Consider the following 14,539-nt stretch of genomic DNA (forward strand, 5'->3'; position numbering starts at 1 on the left):
TAATGATCTATTAATCATGGCTTTAATTCATTAAGTAAAATGATCACATAACAATCATCCATTAGTGATGTAGTGCCTACGGGCCATATTCATTGTCATATAAGGCAAAAGACAGTAGTAGTCTATGACTCCCTGTCAGAAAAGGTAAGAGAACTATGTTCAAACCACCATGCCTTGATTCTCTGAAATCATGGCTTATAATATAAAAAACGTCCCTATGACTAGGCTTTTGTGCCACTAACAATATTGTTCATAATTAGGATAAGTTATATTAAAATCCTAAATAAATATGAGTAACAAATTAACCAAATATGGCCTATCTTTACCATGGTTAATGAATTGCCAAAAAGGGCAATTCCATAGTAAACTCCCAAATATATTTTTGTCATTTTCTTATGTAGCAGTTCAAGATAAAATGGTTGACTCGGATGAAGTAAATAGTCATCCAAAGGAGAATGAGAATGATGTTCGTATTAATATAGCAGGTGCTGAACTGTAAGCGTTGATTGACAATGCTGTTACAAAAGCCTTGGATAGGCAGTACAGTGAGTCGAACGGGACTTGGAGTACGACCCGATCCGCACCGCATTCAAAGCCCAAGACTCATTCCGAGGCACATAGCAAGCCTCCCTCCAAGAAGGAAGAACCAAAGAAAGATGATGACGACCGTCACTCTTCAAACCATCATAGTGTCCCGTCTCAAAAAGTTGTGCTGAATCAAGGACCCGGTGATAAGGGTTGCTCCTACAAGTACTTCGTTTCATGCAAGCCCCGGGATTTTACGGGGGAGAAAGAAGCAATAGACTGCATGACATGGTTGGTTGGATGAGAAAGGAGCAAACTGTTGAACATGTTTCCTATTTATTTTGGATCCCCGGTGGATTAATTTCGACTGGTGTGATACTTGATATTACAAATTATTAAGGTTGAAATATATCTATCTTTTGCTTTCGATGTGCATTTAAATATTGTGTTGTTTAACTGTAATGTTACCAACTATGTCACGATAGTCCCCCACTGGGCCCACCGGTGAAACGTGTGAAAATCGGGGTGTGACATCATACATGCGTTTCCACTGAACGGTCTCGTTAGCAGACAGGGTGGGAAAAACATCTTCAATAACGACCTCAACATCTCTTGGCAATGGGGACTCTGGTATCATGGCAGCGGAAACAAAAATGAACCTACTCTTCCAATCCTTCGGGTAAGTGGAAGTTGGCATAAAGGTATAACAAGGTTTCGACACGCTGTTCTGTCGCTTGGCAAAAGTAAACCAATCTCCATCAGAGATCAGTTTATAGAACATACAGAACAGGGGGGCAGACGGCTCACCAGAAACGGCCGCACAAGACAACTCAAAGTGCACCACTCTCATAAGCCCTAGGGGATGCAACTGAGAGAAGTGAACCCCGAAGTGGCGAAGCAAAGCAACTTTGAAAGGTGAAAGAGGATACCGGACTCCACAAGAAGAGAATGCCAATGTATAAAGGGGAATTCTGTCCGGTGTGCACTCAGCCGACTCGTTAGGGCCCGGCAAGGTGGGAGAAAACCGCTCGGGAATGTTATATGTCTCGACAAAAGACTTTAAGTCCTTCGCTGTCAAGACCGATTTGATTGCAAAGTGACCGGAACGACTCATATTCAAAAAAGGGACGGTGATCGGAGTAATATGACGGAAGGGGAGAGATAACTAGAAGGGATACGTGGAAATCTAAAAGGCAATGGGGTATTTAAAGAGGGCAACTAACACACAGGAAACCGTCATGTCATTCGTCCCTTCAAAATTTAAAAAGATGCACGTGTATATAGGGGATTAACTCCCGCCATTAGTATTCGGTGAAATGATGGATTTTGTGAAAAGAGAGAAGATTAATAACCGATCAGAAACGGGCCCACATTCAAAGCCTAAAAAAGTTAACATCCCTTTTGAACAGTTATGATTCAGCCCCGGATCATGAGCCTTGGGTCTCAGAACCAGGGACTAAAGATGACTTGACGACGGGCCAATGGGAAATCCCATTTCACCCGCTTTGGGCTACCTTCATGTGGGCCCAACAAGGCATAAGCCCAAACAACAGTTTGCCTTGCCCATTAAGGCTCTCTTCATGAGAAATGGGCGGGAAACTAAAATCAGAGATTGCAAGCCACAATTAATGGCTGATAAGAAGAGTATCTTGGCTGGCATCGTACTTCTCCAGCCGGAGCATTAAATGAAGCTGATAATCTAACCGTTAGGGGTCAGACACGTGTCTGAGCCCCTCGAAGACTTCTTAAATCCGTCGGATCACCTTAACAAAATATCTCACATGGGAGATAAGGATCGTGGTTATATAAGAAACCGAGGAAGACGATCAGAGGGCAGATTAACGGTATTACATTAAAAGCTCTCTCATTTACTTCTCCCTCATTTATTCCGACCAATATTTTTACACATTAAACACACACATACATTTATTGGATTCACACCTTAGATGAAACATTCCGGTGATCACACTCATCGGAATAAGCTCCTCTCACTTTCCGGCAAGTTTACTTACTCTCACGCCGGAGCTTGGTCACGGATCCCCCTCCCGGGGCCCTTCGTGACAAGGCTAACGGTTTATTCTTTTGTAGCAACACGGATCGGGATATCTGGACGTCAGCGAAGATCCATTGAACGTCAGCAGGGATTTGGGTATTTGACAGTTCCTATGGCTTTTTGAAGATTATATGTGTATTTTTTTAACCATAATCAGAAAATTAGTAATAAAATCTAAATAAATAATTTAAAAGTATACATATAAACACCTAAATATAACTACCTTTTTTTAACGGTAAGGAACGACGTGCCAACCACCATGACACCGGGCGTTGTTGCCAAGGTCGACTACTTGACCGCCGCCAGCCCCTTGGCTCTCCCAGATGCATGGAAACCCGAACTCCACCAGCCCGAAGGCACGACAGTGGAATAATCGCTAAAACCTCGCCCCCCATCCAAGACGAACCGGCGCCACTCGTATTCGCCTTCACCTGGATGGCGCAAAAAATAATAGAGAGAGTAAAAGTCGAACATAAGTCATAAAGAATACCAAATCTTTCCCTAACCACTTTACTACTAACTCATTGACGTAACTACCCTTTTTATTCGAGTGATTCGGAGTCCAAACTCCAAAGAGATACTTTGCTTCCAAGGACAAAAGATTATATTCCTTTCCACTACCTACACGTTTCAAACTTAACCATTTATGATGTTAGCCCAAAACTTTTTGTTATTCTCAAACCAACACCTATATGATTAAAATATCTTTAATATATTTGGTATACCTTGAACCTTGTTGATCTATGTCACATGATTATGTTTTTATACTGGGTTACTATCATTATCAATAGTATGCAACACTAACAATATTTTATACTGATACTATTCTTAGAAAGAGTGTAACAAAATTTTCACGAGTTTAGGTGTTAAATGTTTATATTGGTGGCGGACCTAGTAATATTTTCATAGGGGTGCGAATGAGAGGTTCAACCAAACTTTCAAGGGTGCGGTTGGGATTTTTACCTATAAAATACACTAAAAAGTTTTGTTCAAGGGGTACGATTGCCCACCCACCACAATACATAAGTCCGCCCCTGGTTTATATATGAAATAAAAGTAATATTATAACCGATCCATCTCATATAACTAATATGTTCGTGTGCTCACGTCATCGCATGTATGTGTTTGCGCATGTTTGTGCGCTTGAGTGTTCTTTGTATTAAAACTAGAGATTTGAGATGAAAAGAGAGAACATGATACTCTTGAATGAACAACACTTTCTAATAACATATATCTAGTTAGGACGTATTTTGGACATTGTAATATGAATCGAACATGAGTTTGTATAATAAATAACCAGCCCAGTTGAATACCCTTGAACCACCTTCATTTGGCCTAGCCAATTATGCCGCCCGCAGGCTGAACTAATGACGCCAAGTTTTTATTTTTTGTTATTTTTTTTTTTTTTGTCTAAAATCCCATTACTAATTTGTTTACTACTTCATGGTTCACATTTTATCTATTACAGACTACCTATTTTGTTAAATTGTAATTTTATAAATCAACAACAAAAGATAAAGTTGTTCTATATTTTGTTTTATACTAGTGTAATATTTACACACACATATTAGAGTTTTTCATATTTTAGAGTTAAGATAGAGTAGTTATCTATCTCTATTATATCATTCTTATATCTACATTAGTTAAAAAGTTTTTAAACTTTTATAATTATCATATATTATATTACCTCTATACATAAAAAAGCTTGCTATAAGTCAGGTTATAAAAAATAAATAAATAAATAAAGTAAACAAACATTTAAATCTCAAATACATTATTATGTTTTCTTCTCACTTAAAAAAAAACATCATGATTTTTATAAAAACATTGAAACTACGACCATACAACCGGGACAAGTGTCCCATGAAATTCGCAAACACATCCTTTTATTTTTCTAATAACAATATAAAATAAACAATCATGGATTAGATGTAATTTTAATAATGAAGGTTTGATTTACATGGGACCCACTGTTTAAACTTTAAAGAAAACAACATTCACAAAATTTGTATTTATAACCCAACGCAACAATTGAAGTGCAGTGAAAGCCACCAAAAAGTTCGTCATCAATGTCGTAAAACACAATCAAACATTCAATAAAACAGAAACACATAATAATCTTAATTTGAGTGTGGTTATATGAAGAGGGAGATAACTCCGGTTAGACAATCTGGGAAAGCACGGAGAGTTTTTGGACGGAATTCTTGACTGCTTCCATGAGATCACGCTGGCGCTGGCTTTCGCGAGGATGAATGCCTCCGCTTATCGTGTTGATACAACGTCGCGCCTTGCGCAATGGCGTATAGACAATTTGGTGTCCTTTACTTATCGGAAATCCGATCCTTTCAAGATCGGGAAATGGAACTGGTAAGTTTGTTCTCTAGCTTGTTTTGGTTGTTCAAATTTGTTGATTTTTATAAATATCAAAGAAATATCAAGATTGGCAAATGGGTCGGGTCGGGTCAGGTGGGCTTTGGTTTTTTGTTCTTGATTTTCTCAAAATGTGTGCTCTGTTTCGGTTGGTGTAATTGGGTACACTTAAAATCGTATGATCCGAACATGAACCTTGTAATTTGTATGTCTTGTATTTAAACGGGTTGGCGGACTACAAACGAGTTAGTAGAATGTAAATAAGTTGTAATCAAATTGTAAATGAACTAAACGAGTTGATGGGTTGTAAATAAGTTATGATCCTGTTGCGAACTCGCTTAGCATTCACACACACAAAAAAAAAAAAAAAAAAAAAAAAAAAAAAAAAAACTATATTTTCTTTCTCTTCTTTCAATTAAATAATATTTTTTATACCTTTATCATTGTTTTTTTTCTCTCCCCCAGACCCTCACTCGCAACCACTTCTGAATAAAATAAAAAAATTTATAAGGTTTTCTCTTTACAAATATTTGTTTTCCATATATTTACAGATAAACAATAACATTTTCATATATTTTATTTCTTCCCCACTTAAAAATACTAACAATCATTCCTTATATTATAACTAAACTCGCTCACATATTTTTAGGGTAATCATTGTGAATGCTACATGTTGTAATAAATGAATAAATAGTTTTTTTAATGGGCAAAGGAGATTACTAATTCATACATTACAAAGAAAAATTATTTTTATTCTAATTTTAAAGCGTTCGATGTATTTAAGTAAACATGCTAGTCTAATTAAACAAGTTAATTCGAACACAAAATGTTTTGTGAACGGGATATGAATGACAACAAAACACGTGATTATTTTCATATCATGTGTCTTGTTGTGTCAGGCATTTAGTTGTGGAGAAGAATCGAAGTTTGTCTATTAAATTATACCCGGAAATATTAAATTCAACCCGAGACAGCCCTCCAATTGCTTCATTCATCATTCGCATCATTTCTTCATCCGGAGGTCGTAAGGTTTTGGTTCATCCAGGTAATTTTAGTACCTACATTCGAAGTCAAAGATAGTCAACATTTGACTTTTTAGTCAAACAACTCCATTTCTTAAACTCAAATAAAACATCTAGTAACCAATTTGTTTCAAATTCTATATTCTTTAAGCAACAACTTGTGTGTACTATCTTGCTTACAACATGGATGCAGAAGTTAGGGATAAGCAGTTAAAAACCAGCGACGATTTTGTTTGGGTGCTTGAAGTTCCATTGACGGGGAAGTTCATCATCGAGGTTGAATTTCTTGACTTGAAGACCGCGTCACCAAACGTAATCAATTATCCATGTAACTTGTTATTCAAAAGAGTAATGACACATCCTAAAAATTGTGGTAATGCCTTAATGGACATTTAAGGCCTAGGGAATAAAGCAGATAGGACGATACCCTTTTAAACTGATCGATGGAATGTTTGATAAAGAAATAAAGTAAATAGAAATATGTTAAACGGTTTTAAATGAGTCGTAACTAAGTCAAAGTGTATTTTTAATGCATAAAACTGTTTCTATTATTTCATTAAAAAATAATCTTATAATCGACTATTGTTTTATATGTATATATATACACACACACTTAATGAAACCGCATAAGAGGACTTTTAAAAAGAAATTTAGGATGATATAACATTACTCTAACACGACTTATACTCATTTTGCCTTCTATTTGGTGTGACGTATGAACCAGGGTGGTGAACCTTGCTCCATTTGGGTGGACGGGTCGATACAAAAGGAATCGAGTGCAAGCGCACTCTCCTCCCTTGGTCGGATGTTATCAGAAAGCATTCACACAGATATCATCATCAACGCTTCCAATGGAATCATTGAGGCCCACCGTGCAGTACTTGCTGCACGGTCACCAGTCTTTCATAGCATGTTCTCTCATGACCTAAAGGAAAAGGAGTTATCCACCATAAACATTCCCGACATGTCAATTGAAGCTTGTGAAGCTTTTCTCAAGTCATTATATGGTAACATAGAGAACAACGATTTTCTTAATCATAGGCTTGAACTTCTTAGAGCGGCTGATAAGTACGAAGTTTTGGATTTGAAAGAAGCATGTCATGAAAGTCTTGTTGAAGATATTGACACGAAGAACGTGCTCGTGAGGCTCCAAATTGCATTTCTTTATCGTTTATCGAAACTGAAGATTTGTTGCATGCAATATCTTGTGAAGTTTGGTAAGATATATGAGATCCAAGAAGAATTCAATGCATTTATACAATCTGCAGATAGGGAATTGATTGGTGAAGTGTTTAGTGAACTTCTTTCAGTTTGGAAAGGTTTCTAAGTGATTATTCATTGTGTTCATCTTTATTCAATTGTTGTGTGTACATTTTTGTCCAAAATGTTATTTTTTAATAAAAAGTTTAAGTGTTATTACAGTAGCTTGCTTTAACAAATATTATGATTTAGATGTCAGTTAATATATAAAATGACACTGAATCAAAAATGAGTAAAACCCACGATGTACACGATTGTCGGCTAATAGGAAATCCGCAATGTGGTCACGAACCATTACTATGAGAGGAGACGGTGCGAGAAGAAAGAGGGAGGGAAGGAAAAGAAGTTTGTGCGTCGTCTTCTCGTGTCTGACGTGGCCCATCTGTCGTCTTTCCCCAAACACGGATTCTCTCAAGACCAAAATTTTGAGATTGTAAACATAAGAACCTCATGACAATTCCAAGAACCAAGAAAAATCTTTTAATTAAACATCATTTAACGTCATCGACCTACGACTAAACAAGCCGTTGGAATCACATGTGATCAACATTATACATAAAAGTCCTATAAATTGATGGCAAGTCGCACTGAAATTAGGTTGTCTATAAACACGAATCGTTCTGAATCTGGTCATTGACCAGCAAAATCAATGTTGTTTAACAGTTAAAAGTGGAAAAATATTTAAAAAAGAAAAGAAAAGAATCAATGTTACAAAGTATACATTTCAAATTAGAACTTATGATTTCAAACCAGTGGCTTGAAAAGTTTAAATTACGGATACAAGATTTACCCGCCAAAAAGATATCCAGCTGCTTGTTCTTCATTACCATCAGAAAGCTTCAGAGCTTGTATGACTGCATCTCTGCTGAACCCTAGTTCAATAAGCTTCTTAATTTTGGCTTCAAATTCAGCTCCCTGAAATTATAAAAATATATATATATATATATAATTCATGTTCCTTTTGCATCAACTTTAGGACTCGGTTTTTAAAACCAAGCCTTAGGGTTGTGTTTGTTTATTTTATTTAAAATAAAACAGAATATATATATATATATATATATATATATATATATATATATATATATAGGGGAGGGTTTAAATGAGAACGCTAAATATTGTGAGAACCGTGAGAACAAATGAAAAAACCATGAGAACTTGGTCAAAAACAATTCAAATTCAAAATTTTTTTCTACACCTATCATTATTATTCGAATACAATGTTAGAAATTCAATTTACACGTTTAAATTTACGTGAATTCATAAATAAATAAAATTTACACATGTGTAAGTTTGCCATTTACACATGTGTAAATCTGCTATATTTACACATGTGTAAAAAAATCTAAAAAGAATGATTTTGAAATGAGAAATAAATTATTTGATGTTATAAATTCTTATTTTGATATTGTATCTTAATTACAATGAGGTTTGTATAAAAAAAAATTGGTTTTGATTGGTTTTTTCATTCGTTCTCACGGTTCTCGCAATATTTAGCGTTCTCAAGATAACCCTCCCCTATATATATATATATTGTATTAAATAGAGAAATTAACCTGTGTAGGGTTGCTTCCGACAGCTCCTGCAGGTTGAACAAAACAACACAAACATTAATCACCATTGTTCTTCCGTATTCAGATGCGATGGAACTTTATTTTATAGAATCTTTTAAACCTAAGATTGCTCATTCGATATCAACATTACACGTAGTATAAGTCGAGGTGGCAAAATCAGCAGGCCGGATGTGTTTGGTAATGGGTTAAAACAGGCCAGGTAGTGTAGCTGGGTTGAGAACTTGAGCCAAAACGCTTTCTTAATTTAATCTTCTTTATGGATTATTAGTATCATTAAGGTTTATGGTATGTCAATAGTTATCTTAACATTTTGAAATAATCATTGGGAAGCAGTGTATGAAAGTTTAGCAGGCAGAACGTGTTTTGTAACGGGTTAAAATGTGTCCGGTAGGGTACTTGAGTTGACGCGTTACACCAGTTTGACCTGTTACCCTTTTAAGCTAAATTTTCCAGTTTAACTGTAGGGATAAAGCACAAAACCCAAATCGACGCATTTATAATAACTGGGTCGAAATTGCCACTTGCCCACCTATTAAGAATGGTGATATTGTTTCGCGTCTACAAGATTCTCCTATTTTGCTATTATTAAGGGGTATTTTAGACATTTGATCGATACTCAAACCACTTTTGTGAAACAAAGAGAATTCTAACCAGAAGATTGGCCGCCATATGGTGCCGCTGATCCCGATGCACCCTGAAATTTACATTTGAAACAAGTAAATACAAATCACGGTGGCTTCAACAAATATGTGAGTAATATTCATAATCAGAGAAATATCTTACTTGAGGTCCAGAGCTAGAAGCTTCTTTCAACTGTTTCTCCTCATCCAAGAAACGGTTCGGGATGTCCTTTTCTGTACATTAATAAACAAAGTTAAAGGTATCAAATATAATAAAATACAGTTAGTAAAAACGCGCATTAATAATGATGAAAACTCTATTTAAAATATAACCTTGCAAAAATGGTACAGCAACCTCTCCTCCACCAACTCGCAAGACATTATCTTTCAAATCGATAATGCACTGGTGCTTACGAAGCATATCCAATCCAAATAGAAATTCCATATTCGGTGAATCCAAGACCAAGAAGGAACAAGGGTAGAAAATATTCCCAATCTACCATTATTTAAAAAAGAACGATTTTAGCAAGATTAATAGAATAGAATAAACACGACGGAAAAAATAAATTAAAATAAGATTATTACTTTAATTGGAGCAACGTGTATCCGACCAAGAATCTCCGACTGACCAACACCTTGAGCAATGCCTTTGTAACGTTGGTCTAACAGCCTAAGCAATCTGAAAAGCACGTGAATTTTAGATGCTTATCATTCAAAGTGAATAACACTTTGAATTTAAATTCAAGAGTAAAATGCCATTTTCGTCCCTGATGTTTGGCCAGTTTTGCGACCTTCGTCCAAAGGTTTGTTTTTCCACATCTTTATCCAAAATGGATAGAGTTAACGAGCCGGATGAAGATGGCAAGATTTCAAACCTTTTGGATCCAGATGCGGAAAAACAAACCTTGGACAAAAGTCGCAAAACTGGCCAAACCTCAGGGACAACGATGGAATTTTACTCTATATTCAAAGTAGTAAAGTACTACATTAAAAAAATGCAAAAACAAAAGTACAAACCCCAAACGCTCTGCGCAGCTTTTTGATATTATAGTTGACTGCGCTCCACTATCAACAAATGCCTGAATTACAAAAACGCTCATGAAAAGGTTGAAGAGCACATAAATTGAACTACATAAATAAATGCCCATAAAAGAAAATAAGGCACGGAGGTGTCAATATTTTTTAACCGTTACCTTCAAGGGGACACCATTTACTTCCATGTCAACATACAACATGACCTGAAAAGTATATCAAAGAAATATATATATTTACAATGAACTAAACTTCGGTTGTATAAAAAGTGCTGGTCAAATATTTAATACTACACACCACTTTCGCAAAAGCTTCGGGGTTGTGTTCAAGTGCAGCAGCCCAATTTTCATCAATACCTTTCTGTAAAAGAACAAGCACCGACTCAAAAGCCAGAAGAAAATAAATCACAACAAATATAAAATTTAAATACAGAAAAACAAAAAGATAAAAAAAGATGTACTAAAGAAAAAAACAGAAGAAAGAAGAAACACAAGTGGCGAGAACGTCGGTGATTTCACTAATGGATATAAGAGCAAAACATTTGCGACACAATGTTATGATGTCACAATTAGAGCTGCAAACGAATAGAGCTTTCAGTGAATAGTTCATGAACCGTTCGGCGGGAAGTTCGTTTGTTTAATAAATGAACGAACACGAACAAGAAGTTCCGTTCGTTTATTTAAATGAACGAACATGAACAGAGGCCACGTTCATTCATTTATGTTTGTGAACGTTCGGTAAAGTGTTCGTTTATGTTCGATTGTTCATTAATGTTTTTTTTTATTTTTATATTTTATTTAAATACTTCACATTTCCAACAAATAGAATATATAATAGGTATCAATGTTGTTCATGAACGCTTGTTTGTGTTCATGAACATTAGTTTGTGTTCGCTTGTGTTCATGAGCGTTCGTTTGCGTTCGGTCGTTCGTTACCTAAAAATTAACAAACGGACACAAAAGGACATGAACACGTTTTCATTTCCTTAACAAATGAACACGAACAGAAAATCTCGTTCGGTAAGTGTTCATGAACAGTTTGTGAAATCATATATTTCCTTAACAAACAAACACGAACGCGGTCTTGTTTGTGTTCGTTCGGTTCATTATTTTACAGCCCTAGTCACAATGTCTTTTACCATATACAGAAACATATAGGAAAGATATATAATGCTCACACCCACCGTAAAAAGTAATGTCTTTGAGTAATAACCATAGGTCCGTATATAAACATAATAACATTCACTGGTCGGAAAAAAAAAAAAAAAAAACAAATGGTCACACACCTGGCGGATTGCAGCTTCAATTTTCTTTTGTGCTTCTACATCAAAAGGGTCTGCATAAAGTAGTGCCTATGATTTGGAAAAACAATTATCCCATTAACACATTTATTGGATACAAAATTATACAAGAAACTCGCAGGTTTAATAACACTTACCATCTCTTCCTCTTGTTGCCGACTGTATTCAGTTCTCTGGCGGTGACGAACCCGTAAGACATCTTGTAACTTATTCAAGTCATTCCCAAGAATAATTTGTGCCAACTCAGGATCACTCTGTTACTCAAAATTAACGGTCAGGATCTTAAAAGGAAATGTGATTGAGTGCTGAAATTTGTAACTTTTACCTGAAACAGTTGTGCCATTAAATTTGAATTGTTCCGTACTTGCTGCTGGAAGGCAGCTGGGTTCACAGCAGACCCGTCTGGATTCAAGCTAACTTCGTTGCTAGAATCCCTGATTTAAAACCTCATGAATTAGCATAGATGAAAATTAAACGAAGTTACAGCCTAAATCACCTAGTCACATCCGATTTATGAAAACACAAATAAAATCACAAAGATACATAGCAGAATATAGTTATCCGTCCCAACTAGGGCTGCAAACGAACCGAACGAACACGAACAAGACCTTGTTCGTGTTCGTTTGTTAAGAAATATATGTGTTCGAGAACCGTTCACGAACACTTATCGAACGCGATTTTATGTTCGTGTTCGTTTGTAAAGGAAATGAACTTGTTCGTGTTCGTTTGTGTTTGTTTGTTAATTTTAGGCAACGAACGTTGACGAACACAAATGAACACAAACTAATGTTCATGAACACAAATGGAAACGAACGAACACAAACAATCGTTCATGAACAAAATATATAATACAACGACACTTATTAGATATTTAATTTGTCGTAATTTTGAAGTATTTAAATAATATAAAAACTAAAAACACTAATGAAGTATCGAACACAAACGAACACGTTACCGAACGTTCACGAACATAAACAAACGAACACGATCTCTGTTCATGTTTGTTCATTTAACTAAACGAACTAAATTTATTGTTCGTGTTCGTTTGTTTAATAAACGAACGAATACAAACAAACTTCCCGCCGAACGGTTCACGAACTGTTCGCCGAACGTTTGGTTCGTTTGCAGCCCTAGTCCCAACACATTCTAATATGTTGACAGAACCAAGAATCGCATAATCATATTCAAATAATTGAAAGATGACGTACGGATTTAGTATATAATCAAGAAACGGGGGCCCTTAGATATGCGGAGCCCAAATCATCGGTAGTTCGTGAAGAGTAGAAACGTATTACGTATGATAAAGGTTAATGACTTTTCGGGGGGATGTGATTGTCTTCATGTGTATATCTCTATATGTTATTTTATGATGACATATATGTTTCTAGTTTCTTACGTTACTCTGTCACCACTTCTTTTCTTATTGGTAGCTTTTTATTTCTATACTTTTAGTTCGGTTTGTTTGCCTATTATTAGTTTTGGAGTCGGGCCTACCCTCCCAAACCCTACCAATAGCTTTGCATTTTTGTGGGATTTACTAGGTACGGTTGTTGTAAATTGTAACGTACATGATTCAAAGGGCATTAGTAACAGTACCGCGTAATAGAGTAAGTAAAACGGTTAGCTTTAAAAGCGGTAAAGCAATCAGAATATCTAACACGATAAATCTTTCAAACCATTCAGCACCGAATTTAGATAAAAATCGGACCTTGAAGAAGCAGCATTGGACACCATCATGACCAAATCTCCATCAGCAACACCGAGACCGCTCAGTGTCTCAGCATTCCTCATCTCCTTCCCATTGTAAAGCAACTGTTGTTGCTGTAGTGGCACTTGAGACTGTTCATTGTAAACAACCATTACAATACATACTACAAATAACACAAACTTCATCCCAAACTGTAATAAAATCCATCTAAATTAGCCTTAAAAACGAAGATTATACTACCAATGGTAACTAGTTACTACCCTTTATAAAAAAAATAATAAAAAAAAAAAATTGTTAGAACTAAGATTATGCATCAAATATCAAATTCTAGTAATGTTAACTAATTATAGCCTAAAAATAAGAAGAAGAAAAAAGAAACTAAAAACACTAATTGCTAAATTTAAAATTTTACCTCGATTTCAAGTAAAGCTTTGAGATTTTCAACCTGTAGATACAAGTAACATTATTATTTATGATTCAGATAGGGAACATGATCAGACAGGAAACTGAAAAAAAAAAGATCTAGGGTTTTGAGCGGGAGGATGTTTTATTACAGATTCATCGCGATCCACTTCTAAAGTAACGATTTGTTCGTCCGCAGTCATTACAGTGATCTTCATGTTCTTCAATATTCGATTCGAAGATTCTGATGATTTTCTGTGGGTTTTCTTCTTCAAGCTGCTTGTGCTTGACCGTAGGGGGTTTATAGATAAATTTATACGGGAATTGGGATTAATCTTAGACCGTAGGGGGTTTATAAATTAATTTATACGGAATTGGGATTAATCTTATTTTCAAATATATAAATTAGTTTTTTTTTAACGGCAAGTAACGACGTGTCAACAACCGTGACATGTGGCCAAGGTCGACTACTCGACTGGCACCAAGCCCTTGGCTCTCCTAGATGCGCGGAAACCCGACATCCACCCGTCCGAAGGCTCGGCAGTGGAATAATCGATAAAACCTTGCCTCCCATCCAAGACGAACCGGCACCACCCGTATTCGCCCTTCACCTGGATGTCGCAGAAAATATTGAGGAGAGTGGGAGTCGAACCTGGGTCACAAGGAATACCAAGTC

At 35.9% G+C, this 14,539-nt stretch overlaps 2 protein-coding genes across 4 annotated transcripts; one reads left to right on the forward strand and one right to left on the reverse strand.

Moving 5' to 3' along the window:
• Nucleotides 1-4,609: 4,609 nt before the first annotated feature.
• On the forward strand, nt 4,610-7,394 carry LOC110890091 (BTB/POZ domain-containing protein At1g55760). Of its 3 annotated transcripts, none has more exons than XM_022137657.2 (4): nt 4,610-4,945; nt 5,848-5,993; nt 6,122-6,282; nt 6,695-7,394. In XM_022137657.2, the coding sequence occupies exons 1-4, from the start codon at nt 4,827-4,829 to the stop codon at nt 7,295-7,297; spliced, it is 1,029 nt and encodes a 342-aa protein (XP_021993349.1). In that variant the 5' UTR covers nt 4,610-4,826; the 3' UTR covers nt 7,298-7,394. The 3 variants fall into 3 exon arrangements, with proteins under 3 accessions (XP_021993349.1, XP_021993351.1, XP_021993350.1); XM_022137659.2 differs by having other exon boundaries at nt 6,167-6,282; XM_022137658.2 differs by having other exon boundaries at nt 6,164-6,282; nt 6,695-7,391.
• Nucleotides 7,395-7,801: 407 nt separating this feature from the next.
• On the reverse strand, nt 7,802-14,190 carry LOC110890090 (protein DNA-DAMAGE INDUCIBLE 1). Its single transcript, XM_022137656.2, has 15 exons — nt 14,016-14,190; nt 13,874-13,906; nt 13,462-13,592; nt 12,079-12,187; nt 11,891-12,007; nt 11,739-11,804; nt 10,751-10,813; nt 10,615-10,659; nt 10,439-10,500; nt 10,007-10,100; nt 9,755-9,917; nt 9,585-9,655; nt 9,453-9,495; nt 8,784-8,809; nt 7,802-8,145 (listed from the first exon to the last, which is right to left on the reverse strand). The coding sequence occupies exons 1-15, from the start codon at nt 14,079-14,081 to the stop codon at nt 8,017-8,019; spliced, it is 1,218 nt and encodes a 405-aa protein (XP_021993348.1). The 5' UTR covers nt 14,082-14,190; the 3' UTR covers nt 7,802-8,016.
• Between the last annotated feature and the right edge of the window lie 349 nt (nt 14,191-14,539).

Source organism: Helianthus annuus, chromosome 11, assembly GCF_002127325.2.
Source record: "Helianthus annuus cultivar XRQ/B chromosome 11, HanXRQr2.0-SUNRISE, whole genome shotgun sequence".
NCBI lineage: Eukaryota > Viridiplantae > Streptophyta > Magnoliopsida > Asterales > Asteraceae > Helianthus > Helianthus annuus.